Below are 14,027 nucleotides of genomic sequence, written 5' to 3'. Positions count from 1 at the left end.
TCGGAGGTGGTTCAAGCACCTACATTGAACACCTTCAAGAGCAAATTAGATGCTTATCTTGCTGGGATCCTATGACCCCAGCTGACTTCCTGCTCTTTGGGCAGGGGGCTGGACTCAATGATCTTCCAAGATCCCTTCCAGCCCTGATGTCTATGAAATCTATGAAACCTAAGTAGGTCATAACCAAGTGTTTTCTAAGCCCAGCCTATTTTCACTCTTACTTTATCATCTAAAAATAACACTTGGACAAGCTTTAGTAGTTCAGCCTTTTAAGAAGTGGTTTTAAAACAGCTGCACTGTCAATAATTTAAAAAAATAGCAACTAAATTTGCATCAGGACATGGTTACTCTATTGCTACAGGAAATCCCTCCCAAAACTGCTAAGCACTAGAAAATGTCAGTGTTATATATACAGATATAGATATAGATAGAAAAGCTGTATATGAACCACATCTTCCTCCTGACAAAGCTACTATCCAGAATAACAGTTTTATTTCACTCTAAGTAGTTTCACTGAAGTCAGTGGCAGAACTCCTATTGAAATCAGTGGGTCCAGGACTTTCCCTTGATTGTTACATACAGGCAAATTAGGACTGGGAATGTGGGATCAGCTTCTTATCTATATTCTTATACTGCTTAACATGAGTAAGGTGTTGGTGCATATTCCTGGTAACTGCCTTGGCTCTGCTGTGATGCTGAATAGTGAGTTGGATTCTCTTAGGAGTGTTAAAACTAAGTTTCAATGACAAAAATCTTACATTACACATGACACTTAAAGCACAAGGAACCCATTCGATTCTTAGATCCTGTAGCGTGTTTGCAGAATCAGCAGTGACAAATTCTGGTTTTCAGTTGGCACATAAAATATGTTGTGTAATCAAATGAAATTTAAAAAGTCCAGTTAAAGGGACAAAATCTCAGCTGGTTAAAATCGACCTTGAAGTGCTCAATAAAATCTACTGTTTAAAAGAAGTAAATGTAGTTGACAAGAGATTCAGAGTTGTTTATTGTATGTTAGCTTCTTTTTTTTAAAAAAAAATAGAAAAAGCCTTCCTAAGGCATGTGGTCATAAAGATACGATATTTCTCATGCTGAAGAATAACAATGCAACAGACTCATAAATACTTCTTATATTCCAAAATACATTTAACCTTAATTCCTATAAATTTGAAGGTATATACTTATCATTCATTGTAGAAAATTCCAAACAACGGAAGCAGTCTTCAAATAAAGATAAATTCAGTGGCATACTTGAAAGAGGTTTTTCACCAAAATATAGAGCTCCATCCTTTAATTTAAAAAGTAGTGTATTTAAGAGGTACTAACATATAAAAGTTTCCAACTGTTATGTTTTCACTTTGCTATTCATTTGCCTTAAAATACATACCTCTTAAGAGTTGGATAACGCATTGTAACATTCAAGACATCCACAGAACAAACATTTGAATAACAAAACATTACAAGGTACAAATAAAAAGGAGATCCCCAGCTCCCTTTAAATGGGCATAACTCCATTGCCCTGTTTTTCTGTGTTCCTTTATATCAGCCAAAAAGACCTGACCTAAAGCAGGAAGTTTAGTTTGTTAGTTTTCCCAACACTTGCTCAGAATTCCTTGTTCACAGGTACTTTGCTTCCAAAACACTTGAGGTCACATTTCCAGTGGATAACAGATGAGATTTACCACAGTGGGTATTGTAGAGCAAATGCTCTAAGTCTACAAACTAAAAAACATATTTAGACAACCTATTTCAATCAATCAGGCACTTATTTTTTCCCAATCCACTATTTCAACATAGTGATTTTAATACTTCCTGCAGCTGTTTTAAAAAGAGGAGTTGGTTGGAAAAGTGTAAAAACAAGCAAATATCTATTTTTCCCCTCTAACCCAAAGCATAACTTATAAACTACATATTTCAAACAGTTCCTGAACTAAGACCGTTCCTGGGAAGAATTTCAGCTCAAAGCAGAAAAATAGGGTTTAATGTAAACACTGAATCTTTAACTCTGGCAGCATAAACAGCTACACTATAGATTTCTGTGCAGGGTTAATATGCTACAGAGACTTTAACTGCTCAGTCCTGCAAGCCTTATGCACTTTCTTACCTCTAAGCATTACTGATACTTGTAGGATAAGCATTGTTAAAAGGTGAGCCTGCACTAAGTTGTCTGCAAGATTGGGACCCACGTTAGTTATTTGGTTTAGAGGTCCTGCAAGTAATGGTAGTTTCTGCTGTGCCTAGTGGTTCAGCAAAGTCTTAAGAAGTCAAAGTTCATCTTAGTCATTTCTTATCATAAGTTTTTCAGCCATGCTTCTGAGCTTCAGTGAGCTTTCTAATTAAGAACTGCTTGTCACGACACTCCTAAAAAGGAAGAAGGAAATAAAATACATTTAATTGAAGAAACTGCATGCATTTCTTCAACATATCAGCATGTATATCACTCTTCTCACTACCACACCAATAAAGGGGTGTTCTTACTACTTTGATTATCAGCATGAGAAAAAATCCTATTGAACATAATACAGCTGTAAAATTTAACACCACTGAGCTGGGAAAATTAGAATATGGGGGAGTTTGTTTCCTTTGAGCAGCTCACTAGTATTAGATTTTATACCTGCCTTGTCTTCATGAGGATTTTGCTTCACCAATTATAACACAGCAAAAATGTTTCTTAGTTCCAAGTGGATTAGCATATGTGACTGTAAAACCAGAGTGCACAACAACCAACAGCAGCTCCTGCAAGGTCTGAAGCCACAGCAGTTAGAAGGAAATACTCAGAGGCCAAGTCCAGATGAGCAGGAATGTGTGCTTCCCTGGGGACAAATAGCAGCAGCAGACCTTATGCCACTGCTACTTGTCCCCGGGGAATGCCCATGCCACGTGCACTCCAACGCACAGCAGGTTCCCCTGGGTGGGGTAGGGGAGGCCGAGGTCAGCAACTGTGCTGGCCCCAACAGCCTTACCTGGGGGCCTCTAGAAGCACCAGCCATGGTGCAGCAGGGATACTGGCCAACAGCTGCAGCATGCCATAGCTCCAGCTGGCCAGGCTCCAGTTTTAGGCAGTGCATGCTGCTGCCATGTGCACTGCTCTGCTTTTTTTTGGCATGGGTTTTGACTCCAGGATCTCCCAGGGTCAAGAAAACCCCCTGCGCTGTAAAACAGCAGCATGGAGAACACTTGCATGTGTGGTGTTTGGGGACACAGACAGGTCCGCAGCGCCACGTACCACACATCTGTGATTATCTGGATGTGGGATTTTCAAAGCATCTAAAGGAATAGAAAAATGAATAAATTCCAGTGCTTTGAAACGGTGGAGACCTACCACATGTCGAGTGCTCTGCAATAACTGCATGTCTTTCCTTGCAAAAGGTGACAGCTAACCAAAGGCAGCTTTCTCACATTGAGGGATAGGGCACCATGGGCTACACCAAGTGTGGCCAGCCTGCAGCAAGAATGCCATAACTGGTAAGGGCAGCCTGTAGCAGACTGGGGAGGGGGCAGGTAGCAAAATGGCAGGTAGGGAAGGAAGCAGAAAGCAAAGAAGCAAAAAAAATTGGGCAGGAAGCACAGGGAAGAAGCAGAAAACAGAGCAGCAAGTTGGACAGGGAGCACAGGGCTGGGTGGAAAAAGCAGAGCAACAGATTGAGTAGAGGAAGGAGATAAGAGTGGCATTTGGGGAAGCAGGCTTATCTATGGCACGCTTGCCAAAATGGTTGGCCCCCATTGGGCTAGAAATGGAGTTACCGTGGTACAGCTGGCACACAGTAGACCCCCATCCCCCTTTAACTTATAATAATGTGTTCATATCCCAAGTGAAATAGGAGCAAAAGACCTTCATTTTCAAAGGCACTTGTGCTTCTCAGTCACTGCTTTTAAAAACCTCATCCTCAATATATGTTAACAAACATATCCTTTTCTCCCCTATTACATTTAAGCTGCTGACAGATGTGTGTGTGGGGGCGGGGGGAAGAAAAGCTCTACTGGAAGCAGCAGCCCACTGGTTTGACCCAGCCCTGGGGTGTCTGTATAAATCAGGTGCTACAGCCCCACTGCACAGGTGGTTTTTTTGGCCCTTTCATCTAAAACTGATTCAATCAGCTATTAGATGAAAGCACCACTGAAGTACCTCATCTATACACACATTGGGCAAGCCAGGTCCAATTAACACAATCTCTCTTCTGGGCATGTACTGGGCTCAGTGCAGGAGTGCGCCAAGTTTAAATTAAAGCACCTTTTTGAGGGGTTTTTACACATGTAAGCAGCCTTAAATAGCAAGTGTTGGAGTCCATCCTTAGAGCTTAATAGGCATTGATTCCAGCTAGGACAGCTTAGTCTTATGCACAGTAGTTTCTCAAATCAGTCGTTCCTAATGTAACCAGACCACAACTCACTTACGTAATATAAGTGCATGATTTAATAACACGTGGCAGTGGACCATATTTGTAGACATGGATTTGGACACAGATGTCCCAATAAACCATGCATACAGATTATATACGAGGAACGGTTTTATTCATTGCAGTATACACAGCAATTGAATTTACTTAAACTCACCAACGTAAAAATTCTTGGAGAAAAAAAAAAATGGAGTGTACAATTATGAGATCAGCCAGTCTGGACTCCTGCATAGCCCCGGCCAGGGAATAATTTCATTCAGTTATCCCCATCCTGCACACAGCGACTGGTGTTTGGTTAACGTTTACCCTCCTAAAAGACATCCTAGCATGAAAGCATCAAAAGATGGAGAATCCACCACTTCCCTGATAAATGTGTTCCAGTGCTGTTCAAAACTTCTGCCTCATTTCTAATTTGAATTTGTCTAGTTTCCACTCCCAGCCATTGGATTCTTGTTAGGCCTTTCTCTGGCTAGTTTAAAAAGTTTCAGTGCCTAGACCTGTCTCCCTGTGAAGGGACCCTGTTATTCATATAAAACACTTTGTTCCTTTGCACACTTGACTGCTCTCTAGTGCAACACAGTGGAAAAAGGTGGGGTGGGCAAAATAAAGACACACTATCAGATCTTACCATAACCAGTTGTTCCTTGAGTTGATTAACAACCCGTTTATGCGCTTCAGCCAAGGCAATGAAATAGAACATAATGAGGCTGCAAACAACAGGAAACCAGCATGTTACTATCCTACACGTGTTAAAATTCATAAAGAACTTTTCAGGACTTGTACATAGTGTGAAGCAGAGAAAAAGTGTTGGTGGCTTAGTGGAGTTACTTCAGGTAGAAGGATTGCTGAAGAATCAACATGCAGCTGGGATGCACAGGGCATAGCCATGGCTGAGATGGCCTGTAGCCAAGGGATTGCTGAAAGATTGGTATAGGCAGGTGAGACTCAGGAGGCAACCAAATGGAAGGGGCAAAGCCTCTTGCAGACTGCTCTGAGATCTATGGGGTTAGAAGGTCATGTCCTCTGACCCCTCCCAGAACCATCAGCTCCCCCACTGCCCTGAGGGGAGGCTCCCAGAGAAGGTCAATGTCAGCTAGGAGCAGTCCCAAAGTAACTTTGCCTTAAATGCAGTTTTTAACCCTTAATTTGTAGTCACATCAATTTCACATTCATTTCAGAAGTCTTACTAGAGATGCACCTCACGTAAGTCTGACTCAGAATAAGACCCACTGTCTGGGAAATAACAGGAGGTAGTAGGGAAACAGGTGCTGCAGATGTTTACTGGCTTATCAGAGAACTGTCATGGTCCCCACTTCCCAAGAATTCACAACTCAAATATCAACAAACATCTGGCACAGATGACCATTTATTTCAGAAAAATTCTAAGGGAAAACTGAGAGGAAGAAAGATAAGAAAAGATCCTGATTACTTAGTTACAACCCCAACACAGGAAAACACTTAAACCTTATGTTTTTAAGTGCTTTGTGAAATAGGTTCATTTCCAGAGTAGGGTCTTTCAGACAGACAGTCAGATGTACATAGCTTCTCAGGCATAAAAGCCACAAAAAGCTTCTGTGAACAAGCTTCTGAAGATCAATTAAAACAGCAAGATAAACTGAAAACTTATGTTTTGGACAGGCCTGTCTGGAAACCTGGGTCAAGTAGCAGCCTTGTAAACTCAGTTCCTCAAACTGGTGAAGTTTACACAAGTGCAGTTTTTGAGGAAGAAAGCATCTGTGCCTGCCATGCCAGTGTGCAAAATGGCTGGCAGCTAAGTTGGCTTTCAGGAGCAGAAAGCTCCTAGCTCCCTGTTAACAGTTAATGAAGACAAACTCCTCCATTACAGGTCTTTTACCAGGTGAGGAGACTGCCAAATAAAACTAGACTTACACATGACAGAGAGAACCAAACTGCACAACTGCAAGGATGAAACCAAAGTTGCAGGCCAAAACAGCTCTCTGCAGCACTCACCACATAACCATGAAGAAAGGCACTGCAAAGGCTTCTGATGCCATCCCATAAAGGAACTTCTGAAGTCCTCTTGGAAGTCCATCTACTGTCTCTGGAATAACAGCCCACGAAGTATTGAAATTAATAAATGGCCCACATGCTTTAGAGGAGGGGATCCTGTTAAAAAATCCAAACAGAAAAGAGATGCTGTACTGAAAAATAAAGAGGCAATCATTTCATAGTTTATAGTTTCATAGCGCTTAGGGTTGGAAGGGACCTAAACAGACCATCAGGTCCGACCCAGGTAGGAATGAGTGCCGTAGTCATATATCCCCAGCCAAATATCTGTCCAGCCTCCTCTTGAAGGCCCCCAAGGTAGGAAAGAGCACTACCTCCCTTGGGAGCCCATTCCAGAGCCTGGCAGCCCTAACTGTAAAGTAATGAATACTGATGTCCAGCCTGACCCTTCTCTCCAACAATTTGTGGCCATTATTCCTAGTAACCCTGGGTGGTGTCCAGGGTAACAGAGCCTCCCCCAATTCTCGCTGGTCCCCCCTGGTGAGTTTGTCAATGGCCACCAGATCCCCTCTCAGCCTTCTCTTGTGGAGGCTGAACAGGTTTAGGCCCTTTAGCCTCCCCTCATAGGGCCTGCCCTGCTGCCCCTTGACCATGTGAGTGGCCCTCGTCTGGGCCTCCTCAATGCTAGCCACATGAACGTAAAAATCCAATCCTATTGAGCATATAATAAGTTCCTTTGGTTTGAATTACAATGCATTTTTGAAAACAGAAAAGCTCACTGTCAATAAGTATTTATTTCCTTTTGCATTGTATGCAGGTATATTTTCTAATGTATCATTTAAAAATGAGTCCATCCCCCAACAAGCTTCAAGCAAGCAAATAAATAAATGAAACTTTATAAATATGAAATCATCACTTACTGTGCCATGCTGAGTCCCAAGGGGATAAAAGCCAGCATGAGCCCAATCAACAGTACCAACAGGAAGAAAAAGTGAGAACTAGATGCTCTGAAAGGCCTTGTTGAAGGTTTACATGTATGCATCAAACTTATCTGGAGAAGAAGGAAGAAAAATATAAACCTCCTGAAGTGTCAGTTGTTTTTCCTATTACAATAGCTATCACTCTATCCTACCTCCACCCCCAGATACATTCCCAGCACTAGCTTTAAAGATGGAAACATACAGCTGAGTTCACCAGCACTGGTTGTCATCAAGAACATTAGCCCCAGTGCAACACTGCAGTAACCCTTCTCCTGGTGGAAGCCAGCATGAACAGAAGTAGCTCAGCTAACTGCATGGCACTGCCTTGCTCTGTGTGAATGTACACCGCCAGGACATTCTCCTTACAGTTGTCTTTAGAGCCAAGGTCCTACAGAAGTGATGGGTCTTTATGTCTATGTACAGCACTTGTAACAGTAGTGATGTCTGCCCAGACAGAGCATGTTCCAGGTCTGAGGCCTTCACCGTTAATTTCTAAACCGGGGGTCAGCAACCCCTGGCACACGTGCTGAGCATGGCACACGAGGCCATTTTGCTCAGCACACCATGGCCAGCCCCAGCTCTGGGTAGCTGCTGCCAGTGATGGAGCCTGGGATGCTCCCAGCAGGGCTTGGAGTGTCCCAGCTGCCTGCTGGGAGCAGCTCAGGCTCTCGGCTGGCAGCAGCCACCCAGAGCTGGGGCCGGCTGCAGCCGGGAGGCTGGAAACAGCTATGCCGGGCTTCAGAGCGCCAGCATCAGCTTCGTACCGGCGCGTGCACATGCACATTAGAGCAGGCAGTGGGGGAGGGGCCTGAGGCAGTACAACCCTGGTCTCTCCCCCGCTCCCCGCACAGAGCTGGTGACTGGGCTCCAGAGCCCGGCACAGCTGTTTGCACCCAGCCTGGGCTCTGAGCAGCCGCAGCAAGCAGCGGCCAGGTTGCAAACAGCTGTGCCAGACTCCACAGCAGCGGCATCAGCTACAAGCTGCCGGCGACTGCACGCACACCTTACGGCAGGCTGCGCTGCCCTGCTGTCTGCCCCGAGGTGCACGTGCAGTTGCCGCCAGCAGGCAGCTGATACTGCTCCTGTGGAGCCCAGCACAGCTGTTTTCAGCTTGCCCGCTGCTTGATGCAGCTGCCCAGAGCCCATGTTGGCTACAAACAGCTGCGCCGGGCTCCGGAGCCCAGTCACCAGCTCTGTGCTGGGAGCAGGAGAGAGACCAGGGTTGTGCTGCCTCAGGCCCCTCCCCTGCTCCCCATTACGTGTGCACATGCCGATACAGAACTGATGCCGGGGCTCCAGAGCCCAGCGCAGCTGTTCGCAGCCTCCCAGCTGCAGCAGGCCCCACCTCTGGGTAGCTGCTGCCAGTCAGGAGCTGAAATGCTGCAAGCCCTGCTGGGAACAGCCCTGGCTCCAGCAGCTACCCAGAGCCAGGGTAGCTGCTGACAGCCACAAAGCCCAGGCTGGGAGGCAGGGCCACAAGCAGGGCATCCTGCCATGTACCCCTTGCCCTCATTTTGTTCTTCTGGCATGCCAGCACTCTGGCACCTTCCAAGGTAGGCATTGTGGTGTTTTTCGGCACTCTGGCCAAAAAACGTTGCCTACCCCCATTCCAAACCCTCCTTCATCATGTTTACTTTAGCAAACCAATAAAGTTTGTTAAGAAGTTTGCCAGCAGGGACTGACTGCACAAAAGAAACTGTCAGGACAGATTCCAAGTTTATGATATGCAAGATCCAGGGAAATGAGCAATGCCTTAGATTTTCATTGTTTAGGACTGATTTGAATAGAGACCAGTCTCTCAACTCTGATGCTGGTAAATAAACTATGGTGAGAAAGTGTTGTACAGTAATTTCACCACACAGCAAGTTTTTCTTATCAAATGAACAAATAATTGATGAGCAGACCATTCAACATGGCATTTTCTTGATCCTTTCAAAGTTAAATACCTACTTTTTTAAAGCACAAAGCTACCCAGAACTTGGGGTCATATTATCTCATTTCCAGTAATCTGTATCTTCGGTGTTTGCTAAAATCAATAGCATTTGTAGGTTGTCTAAGTACAAAGGTTGCAGAGATCTATGCATTTTATCTTATTTACCACAATCCTTCTCTACCTTTTTTATATAGAAGACAATAAAATATTTGAGAGTTGCTATTGCAGGAAGAAGGGGTGAATAAAAGGTTCCAATCCAGCAGATCGTCTGCCCATAAATAATTTCCAGCACATTCTCAGGGATCCTGAACTCCTGAAGCCCAAACCACTGAAATACCCTCACAGAGCAGTAGGTAACTAGCAACCTAAAAAGACATCACACAAAATAAAGCATAAGTTCTGAATTCAAATCATAAAACTAACAACCCCCAGAACATCAATAATATATACTGAGTTAATTTCAGGCTTTTGTATGTTAAGCATTAAACAAATCTTAAAATGTGAATAAGGCTGAAGAAACAAGAATCCCATAGACAACTGTTCAGGTAATTTGTCCAGCCATTAGGTTGGCTACTAACTGGAAACCTGGTTAGAAAGATGCAAAAGGAACACTCAACACATGGTGATACTTACTTTCTAGGAAAATCAATAAAGACTGTTACAGCAAAAATGATAATGAAATCAAAAATCATCAGCTTATACATCTCCTGCCCAATTCGAGACTCCCAGCACTATGAAAGCAAACAGGAAAAAAAAAGTTAAAGAACTTAAACTGTAACTACAGAATAAATCTGTCAAGCACAACCAACCAACTTCAAAGTCTACTACTGACATAACAGTTGAATTCTATCCATTGATATTTATAAAATGCTTCTCTCTCCAGCTGCCTTATAACCACTGATTATTTTAAAAGTTAGTACAGGTGCTATAGTTCCATTCCAGTTGATCTACTGTGCAGGATCCATCTTATTGGCCTGAATACAATCAGGGTTTTACCCTAACAGATGCACATAGGTTTAAGAACTTTAATATTTCCTGTTGTACTACTGCTCTGATTACAGTCTGGCCCCAAATGTGTACAGCAACCCAAGGCCTAATTCAGAGCCTAGTAAAGATTTGGTAGAAGAGGATCAAATCCCACTTCATGCAGGAGACAGACAACAAACAAACTAGTGCCTCTCCAGGAGGATATTAAAACAAGCATGTCTGAAAGTGAACAGCAACTCTGAATACCTGACATGCAAACATTCTCCTAGCTTATTTGGCAGCTCAGATTGCTTAAACACAAACGTAAGTGTGCTTACAGGGTAGAGCTCGTAATTGTATCCACAGGCCTTGCACTTTGCAGTAGCACAGGATGAGATTTGTGTCCCCAGGGAAAACAGGAGCACTCCAATGTTGGCCAGCCGTACAAAAACACACCTGGTGGAATGAGAGAACCCTGAGCTCCAAGCCATGAGTAACGTCACAGTTCTTGGGCCTGGAGTCCCTAGGAGTCTTTTCACCGTGATGAGGGATTGGAGGAGGTCCTTTACATACAAGTGCTCCATAAGGCCTGAACTTTGGGACAGCAAGAATCCTGGCTACTACCCTCTTATTGCCTTATGCCACCAAGTCAGTTCTTTGCCATTTCTTATCTTACATTATCTTATGGACAAACCACTTAACCTTAACTTCTTGTGGGGTCCTGCTCCTACCCTTCTCAGTGCAGGGCAGTAATACGAGTAGAGCTGCTGACAACATGCACTATTGCTGACCCAGAACTGGTGCTTTATGTGTGGTCACGGTAAACATCTATACTGAACTGCTGAGAAGTGTCATGGGGTTTTACTTTCTCCCCACCCCCTCCCCATCACCCAAGTTAGATCAGGGTAAGCACTAAAACCACATAAACAAAAACACAGCTAGAGGAGCAATTATATTATCCTGACATTATCAGAGTGGTGGATTGTTTGATGTCAAGCAATTTTGGCTGCTCTCTGCCAAGCTAGCCCCTCTTGCTGGGAAGCAAATCTGTGCTCCCTGGTTTGGGGATGTTTCTAGTCTATGAAGAACAAGCCCAGCTGCCATGGCAATGCCCACAATATTTACAGCATTAGTGTGCTTACCGCATCAATGTCAGCCTGATTTCAAAGGCTGGGGAATAGTCCTCTAGTCTGATTATAACCGCAAAGATCTGAGGAGCAATAAAGTTGGCCAGGGTGATCACTATGGAAGGGAGGTATTGCACCAGGAGGTTATCTTCAGCAGTACTGTCACCATCCTGCAGAAAAGAGAGGACATACCAAAGACACACATTTCTCTGGTTCTGTTCTCTGCTGACTCCCGTCAGCTCCAGTCATCCAGCACTACATGGCATCAACTTTCATTCCTATTTCCCACTCTCCACCTGTCTCCTGGAAGTGCAAATAGGCTTTTATTGACAAAACTGCATTTCTCCATCCCTTCCAATATCTCCATCCATACAGGCACGCCACTTCATTTACAGTTCCCAAGAGAAGCGGGTTCCAAGTACATGCAAAATATCACTGGCAGCTTTTGTTAGAGTTCAATAAAAACATGATAGCACCTGTTAATTCCCACTCCTGCCTGCAGCAGTTCCCCCAACCTGCCCAGTTTTGGGCTCCCCCACTGATCTGCAGGGTGCCAGAACTTCACTCACTGTGCATCACACACAGAGATCCTCTGTCCTGCCACCTCCTCTTCTTTTTTCTAGCACTATCATCTCATCACACTTGCTTCCTCTGCCCCAACAGGGTGTTCCTTTAGAGACTTCCCAGTTGCTGCTGGCTTAACAAAGGGAAGCCTCCCTGCAGTGTATCTCTGAAGTTCCCACCTCTCCTCTCTGTCCTACCAGAAAATATTCTGGCTACTGCTGATACAAAAACTTGCTCTTCTACATGAAGTTCCCACCACTCGAACAACCTTCCCATCTCCTCACATCCTCTCATTTTAGGTCCCAGTTGAAATGGCCATTTTTTCCCCTTTTGCAGCACCTTTCAATTGCTTTTTCCAATTTAAAGGTAATTAGTTAACTAATGAATGTTTTGGGATCCAGCCAGTTTGCATGGAATGGTGTTCAAAAATGAAGTGCTATTATACCAAAATACTTCACTCCATTGAGGGTGTTTGTGCTATCAAGATTTGGTCTAATTGTCACTCTGATACCTACATTGGAAATAAGTTCTTGTGAGTAGACAGTTGCTCTATAGATAGAGTAAAAGCATCCTAACAAAACCCCAAGGACTATGATGTTTAAAAATATTCTCAGACAGTAGATGCGCAGCTTTTCTCGCGTTGTCCTTTCAGCTATTTTTTGCCTTAGTCTTTCTTCCTCCAAGTCTGTCTACAAAACAAAAGAAAACTCAGTGTGAGGTTGTCCAATGCAAAACAAAATGTATGCATGTGCCACCTATACCTGGAACTTCTGATTGAGACAAAGATGTGCATATACTGTCTCTCTTATCCTAAGAATATATACATTTGCAACCTGGTTTAACAGTTAATGAGGCAGGAGTCTTTTAATTGGTTTCAATGCAACTCTCCAAAAAACAAGTGTTTCCTGGTCTTTCCAAGCTGGCAAACCTTTATTCCAAAGCAGAAATTTTTGCTTTCCCCTTATATTCACTGTCAGGATAATAAAACAGATCAACGACACCAATAAGAGCGTATGTTTGTGTGCACTTTAAGGGTCTGACAGTGAATATTTGATTTCAAAGGGGGAGGGCAGGGAAGAGGCAGGAAGGGGAGCGGGTGGAGAGCACAATTGTCTCCACTTTAAATTATATTCACATTGTCAGTGCCTTGTGACCTGTCCTTGTGTCCTGGGGATTCTAACCTGCTGACTGAAAAAACACTCCCTCACATCCATCATATAAACTAATTAGTTAGTACAAAATTTGGGTCGACAACCAGGGTTTCATTTCAAGTCCATAACCTGCATTTCTGCTTGTTCTACAAAAGCCGCAGCAAATTCTTTGGCCACGTAATGAAAAAAATATAATAATAATAATGTTCAACATTCCTTATTATTAACAGGACTTATGATCATGGCTGAACATATAAGATAAGAACTCTTAATTCATCATAATTAGGATGAATTATAACTGAATGTAACGTATGAAAACTGCAAAGCGTTTTAAGGCCAGTGACCCTAGCAAAGTTAATTTTTCATCCCCCGATCAAATACAGCAGAGGGGCACCATCATGCCATTAAACTGACCCCCCAGAGCTGACAGGATTACCTCTGGGGAAGAAATCCCATCTCTCTGCTCATTTTATTTGAGATATGGGATTTGGGAAGCAAACACAGGGCGGGTGCTTAGTGTAGTATGTGGTCTGCTGACAAATGTGTGATAGCATTCAAGGACACCCGACCTGCACCCTGCTTACCTGAGATTAGACTGCAGACTTTCACTAGAAATTCAAATCTCCAGCAGGAACTTTACTTGGAGCTGTACTGAAGACCCGAGCTAGCTTTATCCTAGACCGAGGTGTGGTTTACCTGAGCTCTGTGCAGCTTCTGGTACCCAAAATAGCTAGTTTAAACCTCAAACTGGTATCTCTGTAGTGCACTGCAATCTGCAGTGTAGACATAGCAACTGAGTTGTAACCCAGCTGGCACCATTTTAGACTCTCCAGTTAGAATTAACTGATGGGGGTCCTGGTACCATATGAATAAAGGCTTTATGGGAAGGGAAAAAAAGACAAGTCTTGTATTTTGTGATGCAGAAGCCATAACTTGCTTAT

General features: G+C 43.6%; 1 protein-coding gene across 1 annotated transcript in view; it reads right to left on the bottom strand.

Annotated features, from left to right (window-relative positions):
* Nucleotides 1–977: 977 nt before the first annotated feature.
* Nucleotides 978–14,027, bottom strand: part of TMC7 (transmembrane channel like 7) — a 21,990-nt gene continuing 8,940 nt past the window's right edge. Inside the window, exons 7-15 of the mRNA XM_019542108.1 lie at nucleotides 12,451–12,624; nucleotides 11,387–11,541; nucleotides 10,583–10,700; nucleotides 9,912–10,009; nucleotides 9,460–9,643; nucleotides 7,286–7,416; nucleotides 6,369–6,524; nucleotides 5,026–5,104; nucleotides 978–2,361 (exon numbers count right to left, since the gene is read on the bottom strand). Of these exons, the coding sequence (XP_019397653.1) occupies nucleotides 2,302–2,361; nucleotides 5,026–5,104; nucleotides 6,369–6,524; nucleotides 7,286–7,416; nucleotides 9,460–9,643; nucleotides 9,912–10,009; nucleotides 10,583–10,700; nucleotides 11,387–11,541; nucleotides 12,451–12,624 (1,155 nt within the window). The 3' untranslated portion in view covers nucleotides 978–2,301. The remainder of the gene's footprint in view (nucleotides 2,362–5,025; nucleotides 5,105–6,368; nucleotides 6,525–7,285; nucleotides 7,417–9,459; nucleotides 9,644–9,911; nucleotides 10,010–10,582; nucleotides 10,701–11,386; nucleotides 11,542–12,450; nucleotides 12,625–14,027) is intronic.

The sequence above is a fragment of the Crocodylus porosus genome, unplaced genomic scaffold (genome assembly GCF_001723895.1).
Source record: "Crocodylus porosus isolate Cpor-Errol unplaced genomic scaffold, CroPor_comp1, whole genome shotgun sequence".
NCBI lineage: Eukaryota > Metazoa > Chordata > Crocodylia > Crocodylidae > Crocodylus > Crocodylus porosus.
The sequence above is the reverse complement of the archived record's forward strand: the minus strand, read 5'-3'. Positions and strand labels throughout refer to the sequence as shown.